A 26,673-nucleotide genomic window follows, 5' to 3' on the forward strand; every position below is an offset into this window, starting at 1 on the left:
AAATAAGCAGGTTATTGCTGCTTTTTTTTTTTCTATTTTTCTTTGACAAATGGCAGTTGTTTCAAGTGCATTAAATGTGGTGCTACCTTGGCAAGCTTTGAAGCATTACATCATGCCTTCATCTCCTCTCTCAGTCATGCATGTACAAGTGCCTACTGCCCACTGTCCATTTTAGCATTTTACGCTCTGAAGTGAGGACCGTTCTGTGAGTAGTTTTCTAAGAAGGGTGGTGCTCTTCTGCAACTTCAAAACAGCAATATTTTTATAACCAGTACAGTAAACATAGTATTAAGTCCTACATATATGTATTGTGCACTGTCTACATGCAGGACAGTGCTAATTAAGGCTGCCTTTGAGTACCTTAATGTCAAATAGTGTATTTTGTGTATCTATAGAAGCTCTCTGTTTCATGTATCCATGTCCACAGCTTTATGGGCCATGCTTTCAGGAATTTCTGGTAGCTCTTAGCAGCTTACAAGCTGCAGCCACTTCAGGAATAAATTCCAGACTGTGCCTGACTCTTAATGACTCTGCAAAATCTGTTTCTGCACCAGCTGAACTTTTGTCAAAGATTTTATGGCATTTAAGTTCCTCTTACAGTTTTGTTCTAGTTTAGATTCAAACCATTCATTTGCTGAATGAATTTCTCCTACTTAAGACTAATTATGTAGTATAACATAAATGGTTTTATTTCATAATTCGATTAAGGGGCTGGAGCTCTGATAATATCTTCTCCCATCTTGTCAACAAGATGTTTGTACTCACCTCATATTTTGCTTGTGTTCTGTCTCAAAGTTAATGAAGTCACAGCTGTGGCACAACACACAATTGCACTCTGAACAATTTTAAGTTGATGTTAAGGTGTGAAAGCAGGACAGAACTGGCTGTTGTCATATCACCAGTATGCCCTCTGTCATTGTAGCCTGGTGGTATGGTTTGGTGAAGATGTCATCAGTAGCATAAGGAGTATTCCAACACAAGCTTTGTTTAGTTAAAACTGTGCTTTAGCTTTGCATGAAGGCCTGTCAAGAAGAGGAAAGACTACAGAAACTTTTAAAATAAAACCTTATTTTGTATTGCATCAGCATTCAGAAACTTTCAATGTATTTCTGGTTTTCTGAGGTAAGTAGGCTGTGCCTGGAGGCATTACTGTCCTCAAGAGGCAGTCTGTGCTATGAATTTTAGGGCTTTTTTTTTGACATTTTGGGGAAAGTTACAAATTTTACTGTTGTGTGCTCTTTTATATATGAGGCTGTTCCAGTCCTTGAAACCTGAGGAAATATTGCAATATGGAGAGGACAAGTGGGAACACAGTGCTTTCTGAAGCAGTGGGTGGAATATCATCTCTCAGCAGATGAGATTTTCATTGTTGTGTGACCAACAGCTTTTCTTGTGTTAGATTTATTATTTACAAAGACAGTTGGAAAGTTCTTAAAGGATGCTGGGCCATTTGAAGTGTGTGCCCATGTATAATAGTGGTACAAATTTAGGGAAGTGTTGATGGAGGACTGGATTTGGCATAGAGATAATTTGTGACAGAGCTGTCTTGTTTCCCATTCAGGCTTTTCTCTTTACTGTTGCTGCTTGGAATCCAAATTTGTGTCATCTCAAACATCGTATTGATACTGTTTAAGATATAAACATGTAATTTTGTTGCACCATTTGCAAAGAAATGTGCTTCACTTTTAAGTCCGTAACTCCTAATTAAAAATGAGCCCATATAGCTGAAGACTCAGCTGCATGTTTTGATCTTTTCCAATCTTTGAATTCCCCTGAACAGCATAGAAAAGTGCACAAAGAATATCACAGCTCCTACCCTCAGGCAGAGCTGAATCCACTCCATTGTGTGTAGTACCCGAAGAACATCATCAGCGGTAACATAGACATCTCTGCATGCTGTACTCCAGTTTTGGGGATCAGAGTAGTTTATGCTGACCTCTTCAGAGACCTACTTGGAAGAATGACATGGGTTGGGGCTCTAGAAGATAAAGGGGCCAAAAAGAGCTGGTTAATATTCAAGCACCACCTCCTCCAATCTCAGTATTGGTGCATCCCCATGTGTAATAAAATCAAGTAGGAGAGGCAGGAGACCTGCATAGTAGGTTAAGGAGCTTCTGGAAAAAAACTCAGTTGGGAGAAGGAAGTCCATGCTACATGGGAAAGAGGTCTGGCCACCTGAGAGGAATATAGGAATGTTGCTAGAGTATGTAGGGATGCTACAAGGAAAGCTAAGCCCTCTATGGATTAAATCTGGTGAAGGATGTAAAAAATACCAAGAAGGGTTTCTTCAAATACGTTAACAGGAGAAGGAGCACAAGGCAGAATGTGGATCTGCTCCTGAATGAGGTGGATGGCCTGGTGACAGGATACAGGGAAGGTGGAGTTCCTGAATGCCTTCTTTTCTTCAGTCTTTAGTACTAAGTCCCTCAGGAGTCCCAGACCACCCTAGAGGTACAAGAGGAAGGCACTCTCTCTTAGTCAATGAGGACTGGGTTAGAGATAAGCTGGACCTCCACAAATCCATGGGATACACCCACAAGTGCTGAAGTAACTGGCTGATGTGATTGCTAAGTGACTCTGCATCATTTTTGAAAGGTCATGGAGAACAGGAGAGGTGCCTGAGGACTGGAAGGAAGCCAATGTCACTCCGAAAAGGGCAAGAAAGAGAACCCAGGAAACTACAAGCCAGTGAGCCTCAGTTTCATCTCTGGAAAGGGGATGGAACAGCTCATTCTGGATGTCATCTCTAAGCATGTGGAGACAAAGAAGATGATCAGGAGTAGCCAAAATGGATCCACAAAGGGGAAATCATGCCTAACCAATCTGATAGTCTTCTATGATGGTGTGACCAGCTGGGTAGATGAGGGGAGAACAATGGATATTTTCTGCCTTGACTTTAGCAAGGCTTTTGACACTGTCATCCAGAACATTCGCATAGGTAAGCTTAGGAAGTAGGGGTTAGATGAGTGAACAGTGAAGTAGATTGAGAACTGGCTGAATGACAGAGCACAGAAGGTTGTAATCAATGATGCAGCATCTAGTTGGAGGCCTGTGGCTAGTGGTGTTCCCTAGGGGTCAGTACTGGGGCCAGTTTCATTCAACATATTCATCAATGACCTGGATGAAGGAACAGAGTGCACTGTCAGCAGGTTTGCTGATGATACAAAACTGGGAGGAGTAGCTGACATGCCAGAAGGTTGTGCTGCAGTTCACTGAGACCTGGACAGGCTGGAGAGTTGGACAGAGGTGACCCTTATGAAGCTCAACAGGGGCAAGTGTAGAGTCTTGCACCTGGGGACTGCATGTGTCAATACAGGTTAGGGGTTGACGTGCTGCAAAGCAGCTCTGTGGAGAAAGACCTTGTAGTGTTAGTGGACAAGTGTTCTGCGGTACATTAAGAGTGTGGCCATCAGCTCAAGGAGGTTCTCCTCTCCCTATATTCTGTCCTAATGAGACCATATCTGTGGTATTGTGACCAGTTCTGGTCTCCCCAGTTTAAGAGGGACAGGAAACTTTTGGAACGGATCCAGAGGAAGGCTATGAGGATGATGAGGAGACTGAAGCATCTCTCAAGGAGAGGTTGAGAGATCTGGGGCTCTTTAGCCTGAAAAAGGGCTGAGAGGGAATCTTACAAATGCATATAAATATCTACAGGATGGAGGTCATGAGGATGGTGCTAGGCTCCTTTCAGTGGTGGCCAGGGATAGGACAAGAAACCATGGATACAAACTAGAACACGGTATGGTTCACAAACTTAGTGTAAAACTTCCTTACTTTGAGGGTGACAGAACATGAACACACTGCCCAGAGAGCTTGTGCAGATTTTCAAAACCTACCTGATGCAGGCATGCCTGCATTAGTAGCAGGACTGGACTATATGATCTCCAGAGGTGCCTTCCAACCTCTATGATTCAATGCTGAAGCTGTTTCTATCCTAAACTACTTCTTTCATCCTATTTCTAAAGCAAATGGTGGAAAATTCACCTGTGGGGTCACCTAGCCCATCTGCCATATCAGATAGATCTTGGCTTTCTAGCTATAGCCCCACTTCTTAGGAATTTGCATCCAGAACTGTTCTTTGTTGATATTGTGACTTTCAGAGCTCCCTGTGGTCAGACCTAGAATGATGGGTGGGTATCTTGCAGGTAGCCTACACTGCCTATGCACAGGACAAGTTTGTGTAAGATTTGGCAAACAGCTTTGTTTGAAGTTGACTTTATTTTTTTCTGGAGACAATTTATGGATGTTTCAAGAGCAGAAATACTCCGTTTCTCCTGGCACTGGCAAGAGAACTAACATTCAGTATCTATAAATCAAATCTTGATGTAGTAAAATATACTGGCGAAACAGCTAAAATAATTCAGCAATGTCATTTATGAGGCAACTCTTATACTGGTCATGATTCATCTGTTTTTTTAAAGTTCTTAAGTGAAAAAGAAAAAAGGAAAATATTTCAGAAAATCACATGTTTTGTGGATTGAGGCAACCAGCTGATTAGGGAGACAAAGGAAAAATGCAGTCATTTAATGCAAAACAGAATCAAAGGTGTCGTGCTTGTTAGTGGAGAAGTTCATGTTTGGGAAGTAATGAAAATTTGAGATTTCATACAAAGTTTAGAAAACAATTAGGTTGAGCTTCATTTGTACGCTTGCTTGTGTTACATAGGGACTTTTCTATCTGTCCTCAATACAAAAAGTACGCAACGCCAAGCCAACAGTTTTCATAGGTCTGTCATGATGTTGTCAGTGGTTTGTGGGTTTGTTCTGCTTTTAATTAAAAAAAGGATTTCCAGTGAATTCCTAAACCAATCCCAAAAATCTGAAAACCCAAATCCAAGTTGGTCATCTCAGTTTCATTACAGACTGGAAATAATTTCCTCACAGATATCAAAGTTGTCTACATAGCAAGGTGAGAGATTGAGAGATGCTTATGTAGATTTGTAGGGTGATACTTTTATACTGAAGAGCAACTTGCCTTTATGTGTGTTTGTGACTGTTTTGCTAAGACATCCTTTTATGAAGAATTATGTCCAAACACAAACCAAAATGGGTGTCTGTAGCCTTTTATACATGGATCAGACCTCTTCAGATTTGTTGCCATTGTAGAAATTTCATATATGTTTAATTGGTACCTAAAATTAAAATACCTTTTCACTGTCTTTTGCACTTCTTCCTAATGGCACATTTCTGTTACACATTTTAGTAATATAATCTGGCAATTTCTGACCTTATTATGTTAATAACATCCTCTCTGAAAATATCTTTTCTACCTATAGCCCCTTACAGGAAGGCCAGAAAGGGACTTTTCATGAGTGTTTAGTGATGGGGCAAGGGGGAATGGTTTTAAGCTGAGGGAGAGTAGGTTTACACTAGATCTTGGGAATAAGTTCTTCAGTGCACGAGTAGTGAAAATCTAGAGTAGGTTGCCGAGAGGGGTTGTGGATACCCTCTCCTTGGACATGTTCTAGACCAGGTTGGATGAGGCCTTGAGCAACCAAGTCTAGTTAGGAGGCCTCCCTGTCTATGCCAAGGAAGTTGGAGGAGATGATCTCTGAGGTCCTTTCCAACCTAAGCCATTCTATGATGATTCTGTGATGATAATTGTGAAAGGAAAGTTCTCATCGCCAATGATGTAAGAGATTTGCACCGTATGTGAGGTGACTTTATGCTAATAAAGGTAAAAAAGAGGAAGAAAAAAAAATCATTGTTTTATCATGATTGAGAATTCTCTTATACTGTTGAAGTCCTCAACATACCTTGAAAAGTGTGCCTACCAACATAAATACTACGGAATGTCAAACCTGCAGACTTCTAGATAAGCTTTTCTTGAAGAATTTAAGTAAGGTTTTGAGTGTCCTTTGCATGTGCTGACACGGCTTTCATAACACAGTTCATGTCTTTTCAGTGCAGCAACTGGAGTACAAATGTGAAGGTGTATCACAGTGTGCAAAGGCAGATCAGTTTTTAGGAATGGTTTTATTTTATTAGTCTATTGTAATCTAAAGATTATTTTCAATAAAAAGTAACAAATATGATATTTTTTGCCCTTGGGTCTGCTTTTCTGTTGTGCTTTAAAATATGCCAAAAGCTAATCAATGAATCAAAATCCAAATCTCGACCCCTCAGAAAAACTTCAGCAAACCAATAAGCCCAACACCCCAAAAAATCCCAAGCCCAAACAAATTCTTTAAAATTAGGGTAGAAATTTACTTTGACAAATATTCAGGCTTATGGTAGTGTTTCATGCTAATAAAGATTCCTTTCAATTAGAAATTCTGATTCTTAGTAACTGCAGAAATATACTTTGTGTACATAAAATGAGAACATTTTTCTTTCTTTAAAGTTGTTCCGCTGAATATGTGAATAATTGATATATGATTAAAACTTGACAATGTGTAGGGAGAGACAGCTTGATTCTCGCCATAACGCATAGTACTTTGAAAGTGCCTTTTGTTGGAGGGTAGGGGGTGGAATAGCTTGGAACAGTCACTCTTCTTGGTACCAGAACTGACAGAAGTTTGCTAACAAATGTTTATCATGTTCTATCTGGTTTAGATTTGTTTTTCTAAAGCCTGTTGCCATAGACCTACATTTATGGTACAGTCTAAGTTGATTTCCTTAGTTTATACAACATTTGTCCAATTTAACAAAGATTTGCTTCACACAGATATAAATGAACAATAATAGATGGGGTCAGATAGCTAGATGTTGGATTTGAGAATTTATTTTATAAAATAGAAAGTCTTAGATTCCTTGATTGCCCCAGAGATGTTGGGTATAATTCTGAGAGTATTTCACTCATTTTGTTCTGTGCACATGGTATAAAGCTGTGATTCTAGTTCATGAGTAGGGAGAATTTCAGTTTAATTCAACAGTACTGTACTAAATATGATGAGTCGTTTATAGGTTTCATTGTTTGATATAGTTTGCCTTTTTTTTTTTTTTAATTAGGTTGACAGTAATGCTTTACCAAGATATGACTTCGGTCATGGTGAAGTAGAAGATACGGAATATAAGGATTGGGAAAGCTGTCATGTAACGCAGCTACTATGGAAAAAATCGTTTAATGCAGCAAAAGATAACGAAATGAGTTATCGGTGTCTTGTTTTGTCCATTTAGACCTTTTCTGCACTGCTATTCAAAACAGGGAAAGATTTTTTTCTTAGTATGCAGCATTCCAAACGTCAGGATATGGAGCAAGTAAGATTTGCATGTAAGTAGTGTGATTTGGTGGAGGTTAAAGAGAAAGGTTTTGAGGGAAGGTGTGGGGAAAATGGATGCCTAGGTGAGGAGGCACAGAGCTGAGGGGATGGGAGGTGGGGGGGGAAGAATTTGCCTTATTGAACCAGCCTTACGATTAGTATTATTTTAATGTAATCAGTCTGCTTACTTTGAGACTTTTCTTCTGTGCTTCTGTAAGAAGACTACTGATCGGAGTTTAGTTGGTTAAGTAAGGAACATGCTGCCTTTTCTCAGGCAATACTCAGCTAGGGAAAGGTTGGAAGCTGCTGCTGCCTAAAATAGCCATCCGTACTAACAGCTCCATACGAACATTAACTATGCCTTGTGTCTTGAACAGCCTTGAGCAATTGACAATGTTGTCCTTGTGCTCAGGATTGGAGGTACTTAAAAATTGCTTCTTGATAGTCCAGTTGTCTATCCCATATTTAGATTTGTTAGGAAAAAAAAAAGTTGTTTCAGTGTGCTTCTCCAGTTGACTGCAAAAATGGCTCTGTAACACAGTGAGACAAATTTTTCCTTCTATTTCTTACTCTACAGTCAAATGGTATATAAAAACAAAGGCCGTAAAATGCGTACCTTTGGTACATATTTTATAAGTTCACAGTGCTACATGGATTTTTATAGAAATTAAATGGACATAAATGAATGTGTTACCATGGACGCAGTGGTGTTTTACCAGTTTCCACTGTTCCCAGAACTGAGCTGAGCAAATATAACAAATCAGAAAGAGAGGGGAGGGACAGCACATGCTGGTACTGTAGTTTAAACACATGGCCTGTGAAGCATTACTGTGCAGTGTTTTTACATCTCTATTATCTTCACCTGTTTTTATTGCTTTGCAAAATTGACCACCAGAAAAGTGAAAAATGTTCTCCAATATGAAGGTTTATGTGTAGTCCAATCTTTACTATGTTTTGCCCTGTTTTATAAATAAATAGGCTAAAAAGAAAATAAAGAAATCTTACTCTGTGTAGTGTGTTTCTCAGTGGAGCTGAATATTGGAAAATGTACAACCAAAGACACAGGGTGCTTAATAGTAACTGCATTAAATGAACTGTGTTGTGGAAGCTAACATGGCAGTGACACCATTTTAATTAATGCTGTAGTAACAGGAGGTTTCCTGTACACAAAGGGAAACTGACAGTATTTGCCACATGAAGACAAAGTAGAGTTTTGTTTACTGTTACATTTTTGTACAAATAACATTCCTGACTATTTTGTGACCTAGCTGCAGTGTGCATGTAACTCCTTGACCTGGAATTTGTTGTGTGCATATTTAAAGAAGGTAAAATAGACATATTTTAAACCTTTTTTTTAAAAGCCACTACTGCATACCTTCTGCCTTATAACAGAAACTCCCTTCAATGATCAGAATCTAATAAATAATTCTACGTAAGTAATTTGTTTTGGTAACTACTGCCCCATTTTGTGATATTCTGGATTTGTATCTATTCATTCTCACTTTTTTGGCATGATGAAGTAGTTATGAAATCTAGTACGGGGGGGAGGGGGGGGGAGCGATGACTACTTTTTGAACATCAGAAAATATGTTAAAACCAGTTAATAATTGGAGTCAAGATTTTTATTAGTAAGTTTGTAGGCATAGCCATTAGTTGCTTAGGGCACGGAGCAAATAATACTCTGTTCTGCTCATACAGTTTGACCTAAGATGAGGTCTTAATTTATGACCAGAGATCTTGGATGTTGTGATTATGCAAATACATAAAGTCTGAGATTCATCTCTTCTAACGTATTTGAGCTAGTTAACTTAGATTGCCTTCTTGAAAGACAATCATAGAATAGTTTGCATTGGAGGGGGACCTTTAATGGTCATGTAGTCCAACCCGCCTGCAGTGAGCAGGGACATGTTTCACTAGGTCAGATTGGTCAGAGCCTGGCTCCGTCTGACCTGAAATGTTGCCAGGGATGAAACCTCTACTACCTCTCTGGTAGTGTTTCTCCACCGTTGTAAAAGGTTTTGTCCATATACCTAGTCTAAATCTACTCTCTTTTGGTTTAAAACCATTTCTTACTGTCCTGTCACAACTAGGCCTGCTAAAATATCTGTTCCCCATCTTACTTACAGTCTTTTTTGAGTACTGAAAGGTCACATGAAGGTGTCCATACACCCTTCTTTTCTCCAGGATGAATAACCCCAGCTTTCTCAGCCTTTCTTCATAGCAGAGATATTCCCTAAGCAATGAATATGAACTCATCATGCCAAGTTCCTGGACTGTACTTGAGATTCCAGAATTTCAGAGTTTCACGTTGTTGGGAAAGTGTTGGTGGCCAGAGTAAGGGTTTGATAATCTTACAGAGTCTGATGTTTGGAGAGAATCCAAATGGTTCTTGCTTGGTGTTTAATGTAGTTGTTGTGGACAGGCTTAACTTTTTGTTGTTAAACTTTCTATGCTTAGCAGGTCATTGTTGTGAATGCATGACTCAGTTCTAACTCTCACTTTCTTTTGTTGTAGTCACATCGATCAGACAACAACATGGCAAGATCCTAGGAAGGCCATGCTTTCGCAGATGAATGTTACAGCACCCACCAGTCCTTCTGTGCAGCAGAACATCATGAACTCAGCATCTGGTAAGTAAAATTGGTATTTATGAATAAGATGATATGTATGAAGATACTGCAAGCTATTTGAGTTGTGGAGGAGGAAATACAAATTTCACAGCTGTCTTAGTTGTCCTGGATTTAAGCTTTAAATTTGTTGATGTCTGATGCATCAAGCAAGAACCTGGTATGTGAGGTAAGAGAATTTGTTTAATATTTATGATGTCAACAGAAGATTTAATGTAGTTCTTTGGTTTATGTTTTTATTTTTTCAAGTGGATTATTAAAACATTTGAAGAAGCATAACTTTTTTTTCTTAGTGTCTTCTGATTGAAAATGTAATTCAATTCATGAAGACTAGAATTTCCGCTAAGTGTCAATTTACATTAAAACTGTCGTGCTTCTGCAGTGTTCTTCTGCCTCCTCTTGCTCACTTACTAAGCTTTGTATACTCCCATTAATTTGCATTTCCTACATTTGTTAGAAACATCTCATTTTTTCCTGTTTTCCTTTAATGGATAAAGCAAACACCTGGAAATTGTTGTTTGGAGCAGAGATGTTTTGGTTTTCCTCTCATTTTCCTGTTATTTCCAAATTCCTGTATCGTGATAATTATTCCTCTAGCTGAGGAAGCCTGATACCTTTTCCTGGAATATAGGATTGTTTTTCAGCTAGCCTGGGAGGGCCTTCGTTAGACAGCAGTAAAGTGTGCTTGTTCTTGCTATAGAATCTGCTATATGTTTTAAGACTTCTCTTGTGCTAGTTTTACTGCTGTGCTCTTTGCCACCTTCTGTACGTCACTGAGGTTCATGTTTTATTTATTTTCTCACAGTCTGGTTGTATTTTGTTTATGTGTGCTGTTCTGTATTTCAGAAAGGTTATTCTCCGTTGCTGCTTTTTGTTGTCCACTTAGACAGCTTTGTTTCATTCTGTAATTCATATGCTGCAGACAATACCCAAAGATTAACAGGCATGACCAAACTATGTGTTCATGACTGAGCGTTAGGGGGGAAGCAAATCAAATACTATGCTGGCTGCACTAGGAGGCTAGATTATCCTGAAACCAATGAGAGGCCTGTTGAAGTTCAGGAAGTCATGATTCAGAGCAATTAAGATCTCTGTCTCTGATGTGAAAATATAATAACTGTGATTGTTTTTACTGTAAATATATCTTGGAAAACCTGCAGCAATAGAGACGATATTTTTGCAGGGACATTTCTGGGGGAAAAAGAAGAGGAGATAGGAAAGATTTAGTATCATAGAATGGTGTAAGTTAGAAGGGACCTTAAACATCTAGTTCCAGGCCCCCCTGCCATAGGCAGGGACACATCCTACTACACAAGGTTGCTCAAAGCCTCATCCAACATGATCTGTTCCTTTGGTCTGTTTCACCTTTTTGGCTCATCCTATGTATGCCAAAACTACATGCTTGCTTGGTGTTTGAATATTGATAGAATTCTATGTTTTAAGATAATTCCTCAAACCTTCCATTGTACCAAGAATTAATAGCAAAAAGTTTTGATTAGTGAAGTGGGATTCACTTTATGTACTTAGAAATGAAGAGTCCTTAGCTAAAAAAAAAAAAAAAGAGAGCTGGTTATTTGTAAGGGGTAAAAATCTAAGAGAGAATCAAGCAATAAGTGCATGAGGACTACCTTTAGAAGAAGATCAAAATTGGCATGTAATTGACTGATGTGTGAGCAAGTGCTCATGCAATAAATAAGAGATGTTAAAATGGGTTTTCTTATTACTTGAGAAGTTGCTTATTTGAATACGAGTTCATTGAACATTTGTTTTTCAGTTCACAGATGATACTTTATTGAATAGGAACTGAAAATCTTGTAAAATCATTTTCCCTCAGTGCTCTGAATTTGATAAAGTGCATGAAGAAATCATAACTTCTGTGTATACATTGCGTGTTTATGTAGCATTGCTTTTTTATAAGCTTAAATCAGTTGAGGTAGTGTGACTTGGAACTGGCTCTTTGGATGCACCTGCTTGCCCTTAACTTAGTTGCATTTAACCAAAGTCTGTTTTGAATTAAGTAATACTGAACCTGCATTTATTTGGATATGATTCTGTTTCTGATACCTGATTTGGCAAATCTTTATGTACTAACTTTAAATGTATATTTGTTTTGACTAAAGTCTTGTATCTGGTTCTGTTACTTTTTACTACTGAGTTTGTGGTAACTTACGCTTCCTTGGTGGCCCTGTAAAGAGTCTTTGAGACAAATGGAAAAATCAAGAAACCTACCACTTCAGCACAGTGGAGCTTAATCTGAGTGCTAACATCACAAATATAAGACTACTTAATTTTCTAATTTGGATATTCATCATCAAGCACTGGGAAATAAAGTTGAGACCTTTAAGACAGAAGTTTCCTGTTTTGAAATATTGCTGGCAATGAATCATGCCCTAGTCCTTTCAGAGTCTTTCGTGAAAGACACTGGGAGAACCTAAGTGTAAGTATTGTGACAGCTGGAGGTCACTGACTTGCAAAAAAATGTCCAAAATTCCACAAGGGAGAATGTTTTCCTTTCTATATGGTTCATTCTTGTATAGCACTCATTTAATTGTAGTGCTTAATCAGAATCTGCTGTCCTAGATTTAGTATCTTTAATTACAGACTGCTACAGGAGCTTGTGAGTAAAGCTGCTGCACTGAAATGTAAGAAGATTTTTAGGCCTGTCTTGAAAGCCATTAGAAGCTTTATCAATTCAGCCAGTTAGAATTTTAGCTATTAGCTAGAATTAAGAACAGGAAAACAAATTGAAGAAAGGAGGGAGAGAACAGAACTCTTGAGAGCTACTGAAATTGAAGATAATCCTGTTGCATTTTCTGCATAAACGGGATAAGTAGAACTCAGGGAAAATGAGAAGAAAGGAAAACTAGAAGGTGTGGCAAGGGTGGAGGCAATGATTTTGTGAACAAACTATTTTATGCTAGTTAGCATACTTCCTTTACAGGAAGTCGTCAGTATGTGAAAAGTGAGGATTTTTTTTCTACTCATTTTGGTTCTTTGATATATTTTTCGTTTCAGTCTTGTTGAGCTTAGCTTGCTACTGCATGTAACCAACTAAAATGTTTTGGGGTATATGTATGCAGAGAAACTGCTCATGCAGATGACGTTTGTTGGTTAGTCTGTGAAGTAGTGTTGCATCTTCCCATCAATAATGGAAGGAAAACAATCCTGTTACTTCTAAACGTACAACATATGTAAAAATTAGGCCTGACTGCTCTGATTTTGTGTTTCTAACCATTCTTTTCTTGATTTAAGGGGGGAAAAATAAGTAGTAATAATGGTTTGTTGTTCTTCTGAATGACCTCTCCTGTACATTTCTTACTGAGGTGAAGTTACACATTTGAAAGCAGTCAGTGCCTTTCTTCAACAATTATGCTTGATGCAATGGAGATGGGATAATAATTGTATTTACATTCTTCCATTCTTCAGATACTTTTACTTCCTGAATCATGTTTGACAACACTGCTTACTTTATCCTTTTCTGCTTGTGCATAGACATCAGATAACTAGCTTTGGAGTGGATCACCTATCTTTGTCCTCGTTTGTCTTCCCTGTTACATTGCAGTTTTGGTTTTCTGGTGAAAGTCTGTAGACCTAGTGTAATTCCATTGCCACTTGGAGTAGGGCCATAGTGCCATGTTAAATGATTGGTAGGAAAATGGACACTCATATTCATAACTCTTGAGGATTTTTTTTCCTCCTTGGGGGATGGGAGGATAAGGAGGAATATGCCAGTAACTAAAACAAGTTCTAGCTCTTAAATTCTTGTTCACTTCATTTGCAGATTTCTGCTCTGTGTAACCACTTATTCTGCTTTGTGTACAGTCAACACTACATATAAGCTGTTGGGAAACAAGTTTCTTACTATCTGGATGACAATAATGTTAATTTCCTTCTTCAACTGCAAAAAACGCCCCTTTTTTGCTAATGTCTTTTTGTAAATTTTATTGATTTCACAGAATAAAGATGGAGTTCAAGTAAATTTTGTAGACTTCGATCGTTTAAAACAGCTTTGGAATCAGAGTGATAGGGATTAAAGGGAAACATTTCAGCTTTCACAGAGAAAGATTAGGAATGTTCCTAGAGATCAGTGTATCAGGTGAAGATGATTTCTGCTCATGAAACAGATGTTCCAGTTCCTAGGTCATCTAGGTGTATTCTTTTAATATCTAGATACAGAGCAGGGAGCTGTGCTTTGCATTCAAGACTCTGCATTTCATGGTGTATGAGGAAGTAGAAATTCACAAAAAAACGGAGACATGCACGAGAGACATGCACAAAGACTTTTAAAATTACATGTTTATGTTAAGTTACAACATTGTATAAATACTTAGTTGCAGAAGTATGCCTTATCAGTAGTTCTGTAAGAATGGCTTACATTTGGAAACTGGAATCTAACTTTTTGATGACCTTATCTTTAAAAGTACCACATAAATGGTGAGCTCCCTAGAAGGGTTGTCTCTCCCTGTGCAAATATTTTGATAGAATTTTAAGCTTATGGTTGTGATTGTGTTCAGGAACAAAACAGACTTAGTAAGAGACAACGCTGCAGGTGTATATTGTTGGTGATAAGTGTTTGCAAAGGTTCAAAGGGAGACTGAAAAAATACTTCTAAGAGAGATCCTTTGGCACTGATAAGTAGACAGAATCTGGCTCATGAAATCATCTGAGTTACTTGGAGGCAAACTGTCTATTCATAGCCACCATACTTTTTGGGTCTCTATGTGTATTCAGTGCTTTATTTAAAAGTTTATAGAGTCTGACAGGCACTGAATGTGCTGCTTTCAGCAACAAGATGGATCCATCACCCTAGGCTAGGTGCCTGGGCTAAATGGTCCCAGAATGTCTGGCTTTTGTGCAACACAGGCTACAGTAACTATAGAAATTTTAGTGAGAAGGCCTGAAAAGCAGCAATATAGTTTATGTACTTTGCGGCACTTAGCTACGGTTCTGTTCCTATTAAGCTTTTTGGGGGACACAGTGACATGCAATTACAGGGAATTGTCCTAGATGCCCCGATGTTCTTAACCATGGTTTTCCATTTTTCCCTGTTACGTGTCTGTAATACAGTGTATGTCAGACTGCCAGTTACAAAAACAGACATGACAGTCTTCTGGTTTCACAACGGCTCACAAAAAAAAAAAGTACTTTTTTTGAACCACCATTTCAACATGTAGGGATGACATCAGAAACACAAGACCAGTTACTGGCCAAGGAAGAAAGTAACATCACAATTAATGCCAAAAGTTTCTAGAGAGAAAAATAATGTTTCTGCCGCCCTTGGTGGCTCTTAGCAAGGAAAACTTGCTACTATGACAAGACAGGTGAGCGGGCAGATCTTTCCTGTCCTATCCACAGCTGTGCATTTCATTTAGAAAAACGAGAGACTTGTTTAGGTGTGTCTTTAGTAAGATGGTACTCATCAGATCACTGAATGTCGTAAGCAGTATTGTTCCACCAGGTAGGTGGACTGGTCAATTCCTGGCATCCTGCTTCAAAGGCATTTTGCTCTTATTTACTACAGAAGAGCATGCTGGACCAGCGTATGCTTTACTCAGTGTTCAGCAGGACTGACACCTCAAGTCTCATTTTGTTGTTTGTCTGTTTGTTTGTTTTCTAGAGCCAGTAGAGTTTTTTGTCTTTGCAGTTCAAAAGATAATTTCTTGATGAGTTTAGTCTCAAGGGATGCAAAACTTAGAAGGACTCTGAGGAGAATGGTAGTGATAAGATCTGCCAACATGGCCAGCATGTTGGCTTAGCAGTCAAGGAACGGTTTTGACTCCTTATTGGTTTCTGTACATGGATGATGTGGGACACGTTGCTGTACTCCTGTACCCCAGGCTGGTCTTTGGGTATGGTAGCAAAGTACAGGGTTCTTTGCACTTGAGATTGCAGTTCTGCATCGAAGCCCTGTGGTTATTAGATTTTATAAAAGTTTGGGAATTTTGTAATTCTTCCTTGCTCATTCTCTTCACTAGCCTCTGATTCCACTTGTTACTTGTGTGTGGCATTTAAAGCTTGTGAGTGTTAGGAATGGGAAGAAAATATCCAGTGATTAGAACACTGGTTTTCCTCACTCTAAACCCTGTAGCTCTAATGATGTTTTGAGGTTGCTAGAGAAAAGCACAGTTTTCTGAGCCAAAATGAAAAAGTTTAAATTGGAAAGGTAGTTTGCAGATCATCAGAAGCTATAGTAAGAAATTCTTGACCTGGCTTTATGACTTTGGATATTATCATAATGCAATTAAATGATTATTTTACTCTTTTTGACATTTTCCCAATAACATGTTTTGAGATTAAGGAAACAAATCTTCTGCCCCCTCCACCCTCACCCCAGCCTTAGGCAAAGAATTCTTCAACAGGAGTACAACTTCAGGATAAAATCACAGGCAGAGCTAATGTAGTTTGAGTGTGGCTACAGTAGGTACTTCAGGCGTGTACCAGATACATACACATGTTTTTGTGTGTATATCTGACTCTTGTGAAATTACGATGTTAGTTCATACTTAACGTATCTTACATTATACAGAACAGTCTGTTAGTCCAATTCTAACCAGCCAGATGGCTTTTGCTAATGTATTATGATACTACACTGAGGAAGAGTGGAAGGAGAGATTGAAATATAATGGCTTCCTGCAGCAGTTCTTATTCTAATTTCTTTTACATTCTTAACATTTGTAATTGATCTTTTGCTATATCATCTTTCAATTGTACTTAAAGAAATACAGACAAGATCTTCTATATTGAATATAGGTACTTTTAAAAGCCCATACATGAGTATAAAAATGCATGCATTTGTAAAGCACCTGACAGATGAGATTAATGTAACTTAAAAAATAGTTTTCAATCTAAGCAAAATACAGAGGTGGGAATAAGTGGTTTATGAACTGTATATTGATGAAAGGTGGTTTTCTCAAAAGCTGCTATTTGGAACATAAGGAAAACGCACCTCGACTCTGTGTTCAGACATTAACTATGGAATCCAGACCACCATCACCTAACTCCTTTTTATCAGTTCCTAAATGTGGATTTCCTTGCTTACGCCTTCCTGCTCATAGAGGCGTAGCACTGCTGTTTGTAGAACTGTGTCTTTATGTCTGCTCGTGGTGTTTTCTTAGCTTTGCTTTTTTTGTTGCTTGTTTGCCTCCTGTTCTTCAGGTTTGTGTTTTTGCTTGCTTAAGCCTTTAACATTTTCACAGAAAGTTATAAGGTACAGGGAAAATGAGATTTTTTTGGTTCTTTTAATTGTTTGTGAAAGACAGAAGAATATTTCAGCATCTCATCAGTATTACCTCCTTGATGCTGCTGGTCCTTAATCGCTACATGAACTTGCCCATGAGAGATAGAGTATCTCTGTGCTTGTTCTTTTTCCTGGTGCTCATGTTGGTTTCATTCTGGCAGGCTTGACTTATTGCTGGTTTTGTGTAATAATGCCATAACAAAATGGAGTGTCGAAAGCATATGAAAGGATTGAAAAGAAGTTATAAAATTCAACTCCAAATCCTAAATAAAAACTATAGAAATGTTTTCTGTTCTTTGATTTCATACCCACCATTTCTTTGCCCTTATCCCAGAAATGTTAGACACGAGCTTGAAACTTCTCTGTTTCATGTACTGTTATATATGTAAAATGTTGGAACTTTTTTAGATCCATTTCAGCTGGAGCAAACAAGAGCCCGCCATCAACTCCTTCCTTCTATATTGCAGGCCCACTCCCCGATGGATGGGAACAAGCTATGACCCAGGATGGAGAAATTTACTACATAAACCATAAGAACAAGACCACATCTTGGCTAGACCCAAGGCTTGACCCACGCTTTGGTAAAAGTTCATATCACTCAGCTTTAATTTTGCAGTCATATTTTGAACACCTTTTATAATACAATTAAAATAAATTTTAATTTGAATTATAGAGACTTTACATAAATCAATATTTTAAAACAAAAGTAAAAAGTAAATAAATAAAGGATTAGCATATGTCCTTGAACAGTGTTTGTCTCCATACAGCTCCCAAACTTGGTGGCATTTAGGAATTACCTAGAGACAGTTTCAGCCAAGCTCACTCTTCCCTTTAAAATTGCAAAACTTGAACACTGAAGATTTTTTAATTCCCAAACAAATACTTATTTTCCTTTGCGCTGTCTTAAAGAGGACATTGTCAAATAATAACATTTTATGCTGCTTAAATACACTTGAAATATACCAGCTTATAACTCCAGCTTGTCACAGTGATGATCATGACAAAACTTCTTGTTTTAAACACGGAGAGAATTTATTTGTTCTGTTTCCGCTTTCATAATCTTTTTGATGTTTTTGATCTATATATGAAAATCAGAGTTGCATTAATTACTGTGAATAGGAATAGCATATAATAACAACAGCTTCTGAACTAGTTTTTAGATCAACCAAGTGATTTTTCTGATGTGTTAAAGGAGGTATTACAACTTCGGTTTTTGTATATAGCATACCCTGTGTGGGTAAGCTTTATTAGATGTATTAATTTGCCCTGGATTTGTTTTCCCAACAACTTACTATTTTCAGCTCTTTTAGATTTTAGTTATTTTTCCAGAGCCATGGAAAAAACAGTAGGGGTAAAAAAAAAAAGAAGAGATCGTTGTGGTTTTCAGGCTTTACTTTTGGACTCGATGCAGCTAAATGAAAACAGTGTGCAGATCACTGAGTAGGTCAGGCTGAGGGGATACAAAGCCTTTGAAGCTTTACAGGGGTTGACCTAACAACAACTGTGGGCCCCTTTTGGGAAAGGCATTAACTCCATGAATGCCATATAAACACAGAGCTACAAAACTCAACAGTGCTGTTCTGTTTTGTTTTTCTGAAATGGCTGTTAGAAATTTCAGCCTTCTTGTTTTGTAGACTTGAGTGCTTACTTTAAACATCCGTTTGCTCTTCTGGATCACACCAGATTGTCACACTTTGTTTATAAACCACTCACCAGTTTGTAGACAGGTTGAACCATTGTGCAACCTGAGCCCAAAGGTGGGGCGTGTATTGAAGGTTGTCAGCTTTGGCAAATGTCCATGCTGGCTTTAACACCGGCCAGAGTTGCAGACCTGTTTGCGTGTTGCAGGAGTGTGTGGGTAGGTAATTTGCAGCTTCACAATTACTTAATATGTGAATAAGGCTTAAAAGGAACTAGTCATTTTGAAAATCAGTGTTGTTTTTTCACTTAAAAGAAGCAGGACAATTATATTTACTTAAGTAATCTTGCGGGGTATGTATTTTTCTTTTCTTTGTGTTACTTTATAGTTTCCAATGATGAGCTGACGTTAAGAAGGAGTGTGAAAAAGTCTTTAAATGACAGACATGAATCTTGTTTCTCAGAACTATTTTGTACTCCTGTAAATAGTATAATCTAATTGTAAGGGCAAAAGCTACTTGTCTGTACTGGAACCTCATCAAATGTTAAGTCCATGCAGTTAAACTGAAAGAAGTTAGAAATTTCCAAAAGACTGCATAAGGATTTCTTGCTGCATAACTTCCCTTTTTGGGCCCACTGCGTATGTGTATCCCAGACAGGCTTGAGTACATGCCAAGGCTCTTTATTTTGTGGTTGGACTTTTAATCTGTTCCAGACCTTTTCAGTCAAAGAGCTCAAGTGTAACTGAAAGGGGCAGGAAAGAAGAAAAAAAGAAAGAAAAAGAAAGGGAAAAAACCCATGTGGACTCTTCTGATCTAGAGTGATGGCAAATAGAGACAAGCTGCTAGCTGCTGTTGAGCTTGAAGGAGTTTTAAAATCTCAAGTTGTTACACACTGTATCATGGTTTATATTTTTATCATTTCAGCCAAGAAAATACAAAGCCTTATTCCTTTTGCTTTCTCACTTGTGACCTCCTTAAGTCACACTAGTAAAGAGGAAAAAAAAAATTCTGTTTGACAGCTAACTTACTGAGCCTTGCATTTATTTATTACATGGAGATCCTCAACAAGTATGTGCTGTGACTGTAAACAGTGTGTGAATGACTCAAAAGTTTACCTTTCTGTGCTTAATATAGGTTGAAAACCCTGTTGTTTTTTTTCCCTCTGAGGATCACCATACTCTGTCCTATCTCTGTTTGAATATAAGAGTTGGGTTTTCGCTATTTTTCAACTACTAATGCTTTGAGAAGCAATCCCAGGTGAATTTATCTTTGTCTGTTAAAGCTTTTGATTATTACAGTAATGCTAACATTGATTGAAGGAGAAATTAATTTCTTGCTTGAAATTGCCACTTTCACCAATCTGAAGAACCATTGAAAACAGTAAAGCTATTGAATGGTATGTGCAAACATACTCTTCTGTTCCAGTATTCAGAAAAAGGTTTCAAGACTCTTTACCCTTATTGCTTCTGAATTCCCAGCTTCCAGGGAGACAGCTGTTATGTCTCTGTATGCTCCTTACCAGATGGAAACTTTGCATTCATCTTTTTTTTTTTTTTCTCAAGTAGGTGTGCATATACTTTGTTTGTTTGTTTTAAATTATGCTGGGAATTTTCCATTAATGTGGCTAGAAAGAGGAGAGGAAGGAGGATCACTTTGAAGAAATTGGTTTAGGTGGATACTTGCTTGGTATGGGGAATCTGGGTATTGTATTTGTGCTTTTAAATAGAAAATAAAAAGGATGCAGTTAATATGGATTCTTTATTGCAGCAGTTTTTTAAGACTGCATCAGATAGGAGTCCCTGTCCAATTACCTGGCTGTGGACTATGCTGGGTCTAAAACCTGAATGCTCCAAGTTGAAGATAAGACCTTTGTGCAGAAGTCAGATTTAACATCTTTAAAGTGGGTTTGAGCTCCTCAGCTATTCCAATTAAACATCAGTGAAGTCTCAGATATTGATCCTCCAAGTCTATGTATTTGATTTTGGAATAGATTTGTGCTAGGAAAATTCATAAACTTTAAAATCCTTCTAGGAAAGAAGTATGGAAGGAGAGTTTTCTTATGCTAAGCACAGGCAATCATAAATGATGCGATGGGATCAAAGGAATGGGAATGGGGTGGGGGTCCTTAGGCTGATGTCAGCAGGATTCTTGCCTTCTGGAGCATCTGGTACAAACATGCTATCCTACCTTCCATGTACTAAGGGGCTTCAAATGACATAGGAGGTTTGGGTTTTTTTAAAGAAGGCTGTTTATTTCTTTAATTGAATTGTCAAGCTGAGCATGTGTTTTGGACTGTTGTTTTTTAGTAGCTTCTGCTATTGTCCATTGGTCATTCTTTACAGATCCTGCTGTTTAGATTAAGTCTTCCAGATAATGTAGTACGTTTTCATGATAGTCAAAAACGTCTGGGTAGGAAGCAGGTCAGCTATGCATTCTGAGTGGCTGGAGTTGCTGAAGTAGAATAACATCTGATTTTTCTATAAAATTAAATTTCCTAGAACCAGTTGAAGTTTGGAATCACTCAACTTTCCTGCTGAAGTTTCCAAAAATCAACTTTTGTATTAAATACTATCAAAAGGATTTAAAATGTTTAAGTTTTCACATGCTAGGACTTGGGTTTGAGATGCAATTTAAAATAATTTGTCTTTTGAGGATACTTAATTTATTAAATTTGAAGGTGGGAGAGTGCACTTGAGGTGGGAAAATACCAGAAAGTGGCAGCTGATTTCTGTGTCTCTGTTGGGTTAGTATAAGTCTTGTGTTTATGTAGTAGTACTTCATTAGAGTAGTCAGGCAAGTCTGTCTGAAGGAGTAAAGCAAGGTACTGTTTCAATTTTCATGTTACTTTATTCCAGATTTTCATTTTACAGGTTTGTTACTAGTGATCATACCAGTTTTACACATGCCTAGTTTTTTTTTTTATTTCTGTTGCTTCAAATGTGGGAGCTACCATATGGGGTATGAAGCAAAAGATGAGACCTCTGCTTGAAATCATTGCCATGACTTTATTTTTATAACTCCCACATAGAGATTATGTTAATGTTTTCCACTTAGAGATTATGTTAATGACTTTTGAAGTTCTGTGTAAATTTTGGATGAGGGGGAAGGCAAGGCAAGACAGTGTTCAATATAGTTTTGGAAATTGCCATAAGGGCATTGTGTACAGTAGCTGCCTGAACTACACAAGTAGGAAAAGTAATAAAAGCGATGGTAACAACAGAGTATAGAGAATGTGCACCAGGATTTTCTGCCCCCTCCCTCCCCCCACCCCATTTTTTTTGTAATGTAAGAATATTATACCTTTGAAACTTTTTTTTTTAATGTAAGAATATTATACCTTTGAGACTTGTTCAGAAATACCAAAGTAAAATGCAACTGTAGATTCACTGAAATGTTTATCACCCAACCCACTAAACAAATGCAAACAAAACAAACCCAAAACTCAAATCACACAACAAACTTGGAGCAGCTGTTAGTTTTTAAGTACTGGAAAAGGAAGTATTCCATAGTATTGTTTTCATAGTCCTTACCTGTCTAACATTTCATTTAATACGCATTTCTTCAAATTAGGTTATAGGAGCCTTTCCAGAGGCACATTTGTGGACAAGGTAGAACAAGGGGGTTTGGCCTTTGTCTAGCCAAAAATAAAGCCCAGACCTCATGTCTGGTCACAGTGGCATTTCAGATTTTTTAAGTTCCAAAACAGACCTACATTTCTGCACAAAAGTAGAGCATGAGCCACAACTGGTTTTCATCTGCAAATGCAATTACAGAATCATAGAATTGTCTTAACTGGAAAAGACCTGTAAGGTCAAGTCCAGCCATTAGGCTAACACAACCATGGCCACTAAAATATGTCCTGAAGTGCCATAGCTACATGGTTTTTTTAATACCTCCAGGGATGGTGACTTTACCCCTTCCCTGGGCAGCCTATTCCAATCTACGACCACCCTTTCAGTAAATAAATTTTTCCTAATATCCAGTTTAAACCATCCCTGGTGCAATTTCAGGGCATTTTCTCTTGTTCTGTCTCTTGACAGAACTCACTACAACCTCCTTTCAGGTAGCTGTAGAGACCAATTAGTTCTCCCCTCAGCGTCCTCCAGACTGAGCAATCCCAGTTCCCTCAGCAACTCCTCATAAGACTTCTCCAGACCCTTCACCAGCTTTGTTGTCCTTCTCCAGACAAACTGCAGCAACCCAATGTCCTTCTTTCAGTGAGGAGCCCAAAATTGGGCACAGTATTCGAGGTGTGGCCTCATCAGTGCCGAGTACAGTGGCATGATTACTTCCCTACTCCTGCTGGCCATGCTATTCCTGATTCAGGCCAGGATGCTGTTGGCCTTCTTGGCCACCTGAGCACACTGCTGGCTCATGTTCAGCCAGCTCTCAACCAGCACCTCCAGGTCATTTTTTGTTGGGCAACTTTATAGCCACTCTTCAGCAAGCCTGTAGTATTGTATGGGGTTGTTGTGACCCAAGTGCAGAACTGGGCACCTGGCCTTGTTAAAACACTTACAACTGACCTCAGCCCATTGCTCCAGCCTATGCAGATCCCTCTGCTGTCTACTTTATATATGCTAAGGGGGAAATTGCATACTAATGAAAAGGGGGAAAAAACCCCTCACTGTTATTAAGGATTTTTCAGGGCCATAGGTACATACAAGTTTATACCTGGTTTGGGTTTGGTTTTGTTTTCAGAATAATGTAATCCTGTTTGAGAAAGATTTGTTTGTATCTTTATGCCAGTAAATATAATGCGTACTTCCAGTGACAGGAAAGGAAACTACACTCCTGATAGGGCCTTTTTATTCCACCATCTCATTCTAACACTACAATTTGCAGATCTGCATTGAAAAGTGAGATGCACCATTCCAAACGCTCATTAATTATATGTAACCTAAATACGTATAGATACACACAAAATAATTATATAATCATACATAGTCTAAAATTCAAAGAAGCATTGGCTTCTTTCCTCCTTGAATTTAGTCATGTCAAAATACAATTTCAATTTCTTATATACAGAAAGCAATTTTGCCTCATTGCCTTTTTTCTTATTGTCAATTCTATTTTTTTTTTCTTTTTAATTATGGTAGTTACTGGGTTTTGTGATTCCTGGTGTCCCTCAGGGGTCAGTACTGGGACCAGTGCTGTTTAGCGTCTTTGTCAGCGATGTGGACAGTGGGACTGAGTGCACCCTCAGCAGATTTGCAGAGGACACTGAGCTAGTTGATAGACTGGAGGGAAGGGATGACATCCAGAGGGACTTGAACAGGCTTGAAAGGTGGGCCCAAGCCAACCTCATGAAGTTCAACAAGGCAAAGTATGAGTCCCTACACCTCGGTCAGGGCAGTCCCGAGCACAAATATAGGCTGGGCAAGGAGTGACTTGAGAGCAATCTCAAGAAGAAGGGCTTGGGGGTGTCAGTCTATGAAAAATTCAATGTGAGCTACCAATGTGTGCTTGCAGCCCAGAAGGCCAACTGTATCCTGAGCTGCATCAAAAGAAGTGTGACCAGCAGCAGGACAAGGGAGGTGATTCTCCCACTCCTAGTGTGCTCTTGCGAGATCCCACATGGGGTACTGTATCCAGTTCCGATGCTTCCAGCATAGGAGACATGGAACTGCTGGAGCACCTCCCCTGTGGAGACAGGCTGCAAGAACTGGGGCTGTTCAGCATGGAGGAAAGAAGGATCCAGAGACACTTTATAGCAGCCTTCCAGTACTTGAAGATGGCTTACAAGAAAGCTGGGAAGGGACTTTTTACAAGGGCTTGTAGTGATAGGACAAGAGGGAATGGATTGAAGCTTGAGGAGTGTAGATTTGGACTGAATATGAGGAAGAAATTCTTTACAGGTAGGGTGGTGAGAAACTGAAACATACTGCAGAGAGAGATCATGGGTATCCCCTGCCTGGAGGTGTTCAAGGCTGGGATGGATGAGGCCTTGAGCAAACTGGTCTAGTGGAAGGTGTCCCTGCCCATGGAAGGGGGCTTGAAACTAGGTGATTTTTAAGGTCCCTTCCAACCTAAAGCATTCTATGAATCTGTGAGCTTATGCGCACATGCATATACACAGAGTTTGTTCCCCTCAAATAAAATGAAGGAAGCCTGCAAATTTTTTTACTTACTTATTCAAAGGTTTCATATCATTTTGTAATTGTACAGAAGCTTGTCTTGGCCTAATTAACCCAGAGAGTATTGTGTGGTGAATAAGCAGTAAAACTTTGCAGCTAATAGTCTTATAGAGACTTTGCTGATTAAAATTTGGACTGAAATGCAAACTAGCTTTGATTTAAATATGTTTTAAGAGATACATAGTGGAGATGAGATCAGAGTCCTGCAGTTTCTGTAGTCTTCAGTATTTCAAACACACAATTTAAATTTAGATGGCATTAGCTGAGGTTTCTTCTGATAATCTGTCCAACATAGTGTGTCCTTCATAGCTCTCCTGTAGTAGTAGTTTTTACACTGTCAATTCCATTCTGCATGAAGATCTTGAAATAGAGTAAAACTTTTTTAGAAGTTGTTCAGACTTCCAAATTTAAAATTGATTTAAAGAATGAAAACTGTTTTGTTATTATATGTATACACTGAGCAGAAGTTTCTTATAGCTAGTCACATTACTACTGGATCTCGTATGTATTTGCTTTTCTGAACAGATATAATATTCTAGTTCTGAAACTGGCATACATTGATTTAAAGTGCTTTGTAAATATTGCTATAAGGAAAGAAGTTAAATCCATGAACAACTGCAGCAGCATTTTACTGCAGTTTAGTTTTCAGTTTAAGAGTCTGTCTGTGGATGCTGTAGAATCTTAGTGGTGGTCAATCAATGCAGCTGTTTCACCTCAGCAGTTTAGGATATAGAAAGACTTTCTAAAACAATAGCAATTTTATCAAAGAAAACAGCTGTTTAGATTAATTTATATTGTTTTGAACAGCAGGTGCCATAGTGACAAGTAGTGTTTTTCAGTTCTCACAGTGAAAAGTTTGATTTTTACTAGGAAGACTAAGTTATAGTATACTCAGATGCTCAGCTTTTTTGTTGTTTGTTAAAAAAAATACTTAAATTGTAGATTAAAATTGCTTTCCATTTTGAAGAGTAAAATTATAAATACAAAATGGAAAAATCATCAAAGGTTCATCTGTGTCTGTTACTTACTAAGGGTGCTCTACAGCAATTTTGGCATGTAATTCTGCATAGGGGAAAGGTGCTGTGCCTGCTGCAAACTGTCAGTGCCCTGGGATCCGTGATTTAAATTGGCATAGGATCTTAGAAGAGAATTAGCCTTTTATATTTAGTTATTGACAGTCTCCTGGCCTTTTTCTTTCTAGCATCCATGACTAGTAATTGTTTCTCTCTCAGTTTGTTTTTGTTTTCTTTTGTTTTCCATTACAAGGATACAGACAGCAGACTAAACTTTTCACTAACTGTCAAGTATTATCTCCTGCAGTACAGAACAGGCATTTGTTGTTGAGTTTGAACAGTAGAATATTTAATATATAACATTTGAAGACTACTGATTCTCTGCCCTCGAAAGCATATTGCAGCTATTACAATTGACTGTCTAATGCAGATTGTGAAGCTGAGCCATATTACAGGATGGCAAGGTCTTTTTTATTGTCTTAAGTTACCCATGTTTTTTAACTTGTTTGCCCCTCCTCCTCCCTCAAATCCCTCTCTTCTGGAAACAAAGACTTGTTTGTTCCTTCTCTGCCTGTGAGGTCTTCGCAGCCTTCCCTGTGTGGGTGCAGAGTCCCTTATTTAAATGCTTTACGTAGCCATGGAAGGTAAGGAACAGGACGCATTAGAAAATTGGTAAAACCTGACTCTAACAGGTAAACAGAAGTTCTCTGCCTGGGAAATCAAAGTACTTTTAAAGAGCTGTACCTGTCAGAGTCATCACATGCCCATGAGCGGTAGAAAAAATAAAATATGCTTATCTGAGATTGCATTGATGAGTA

At 38.3% G+C, this 26,673-nt stretch overlaps 1 protein-coding gene across 4 annotated transcripts in view; it reads left to right on the top strand.

Moving 5' to 3' along the window:
- The window catches only part of YAP1 (Yes1 associated transcriptional regulator), a 93,785-nt gene that overhangs the window by 44,376 nt on the left and 22,736 nt on the right, over positions 1-26,673 (top strand). For 3 of the 4 annotated variants that reach the window (XM_054381605.1, XM_054381612.1, XM_054381620.1), the window contains exons 3-4: positions 9,716-9,831; positions 17,533-17,646. In XM_054381605.1, coding sequence (XP_054237580.1) covers positions 9,716-9,831; positions 17,533-17,646 — 230 coding nt within the window. The remainder of the gene's footprint in view (positions 1-9,715; positions 9,832-17,532; positions 17,647-26,673) is intronic. The other variant, XM_054381628.1, reaches the window with a different exon arrangement.

This window comes from Indicator indicator, chromosome 1, assembly GCF_027791375.1.
Source record: "Indicator indicator isolate 239-I01 chromosome 1, UM_Iind_1.1, whole genome shotgun sequence".
Taxonomy (NCBI): Eukaryota; Metazoa; Chordata; class Aves; order Piciformes; family Indicatoridae; genus Indicator; species Indicator indicator.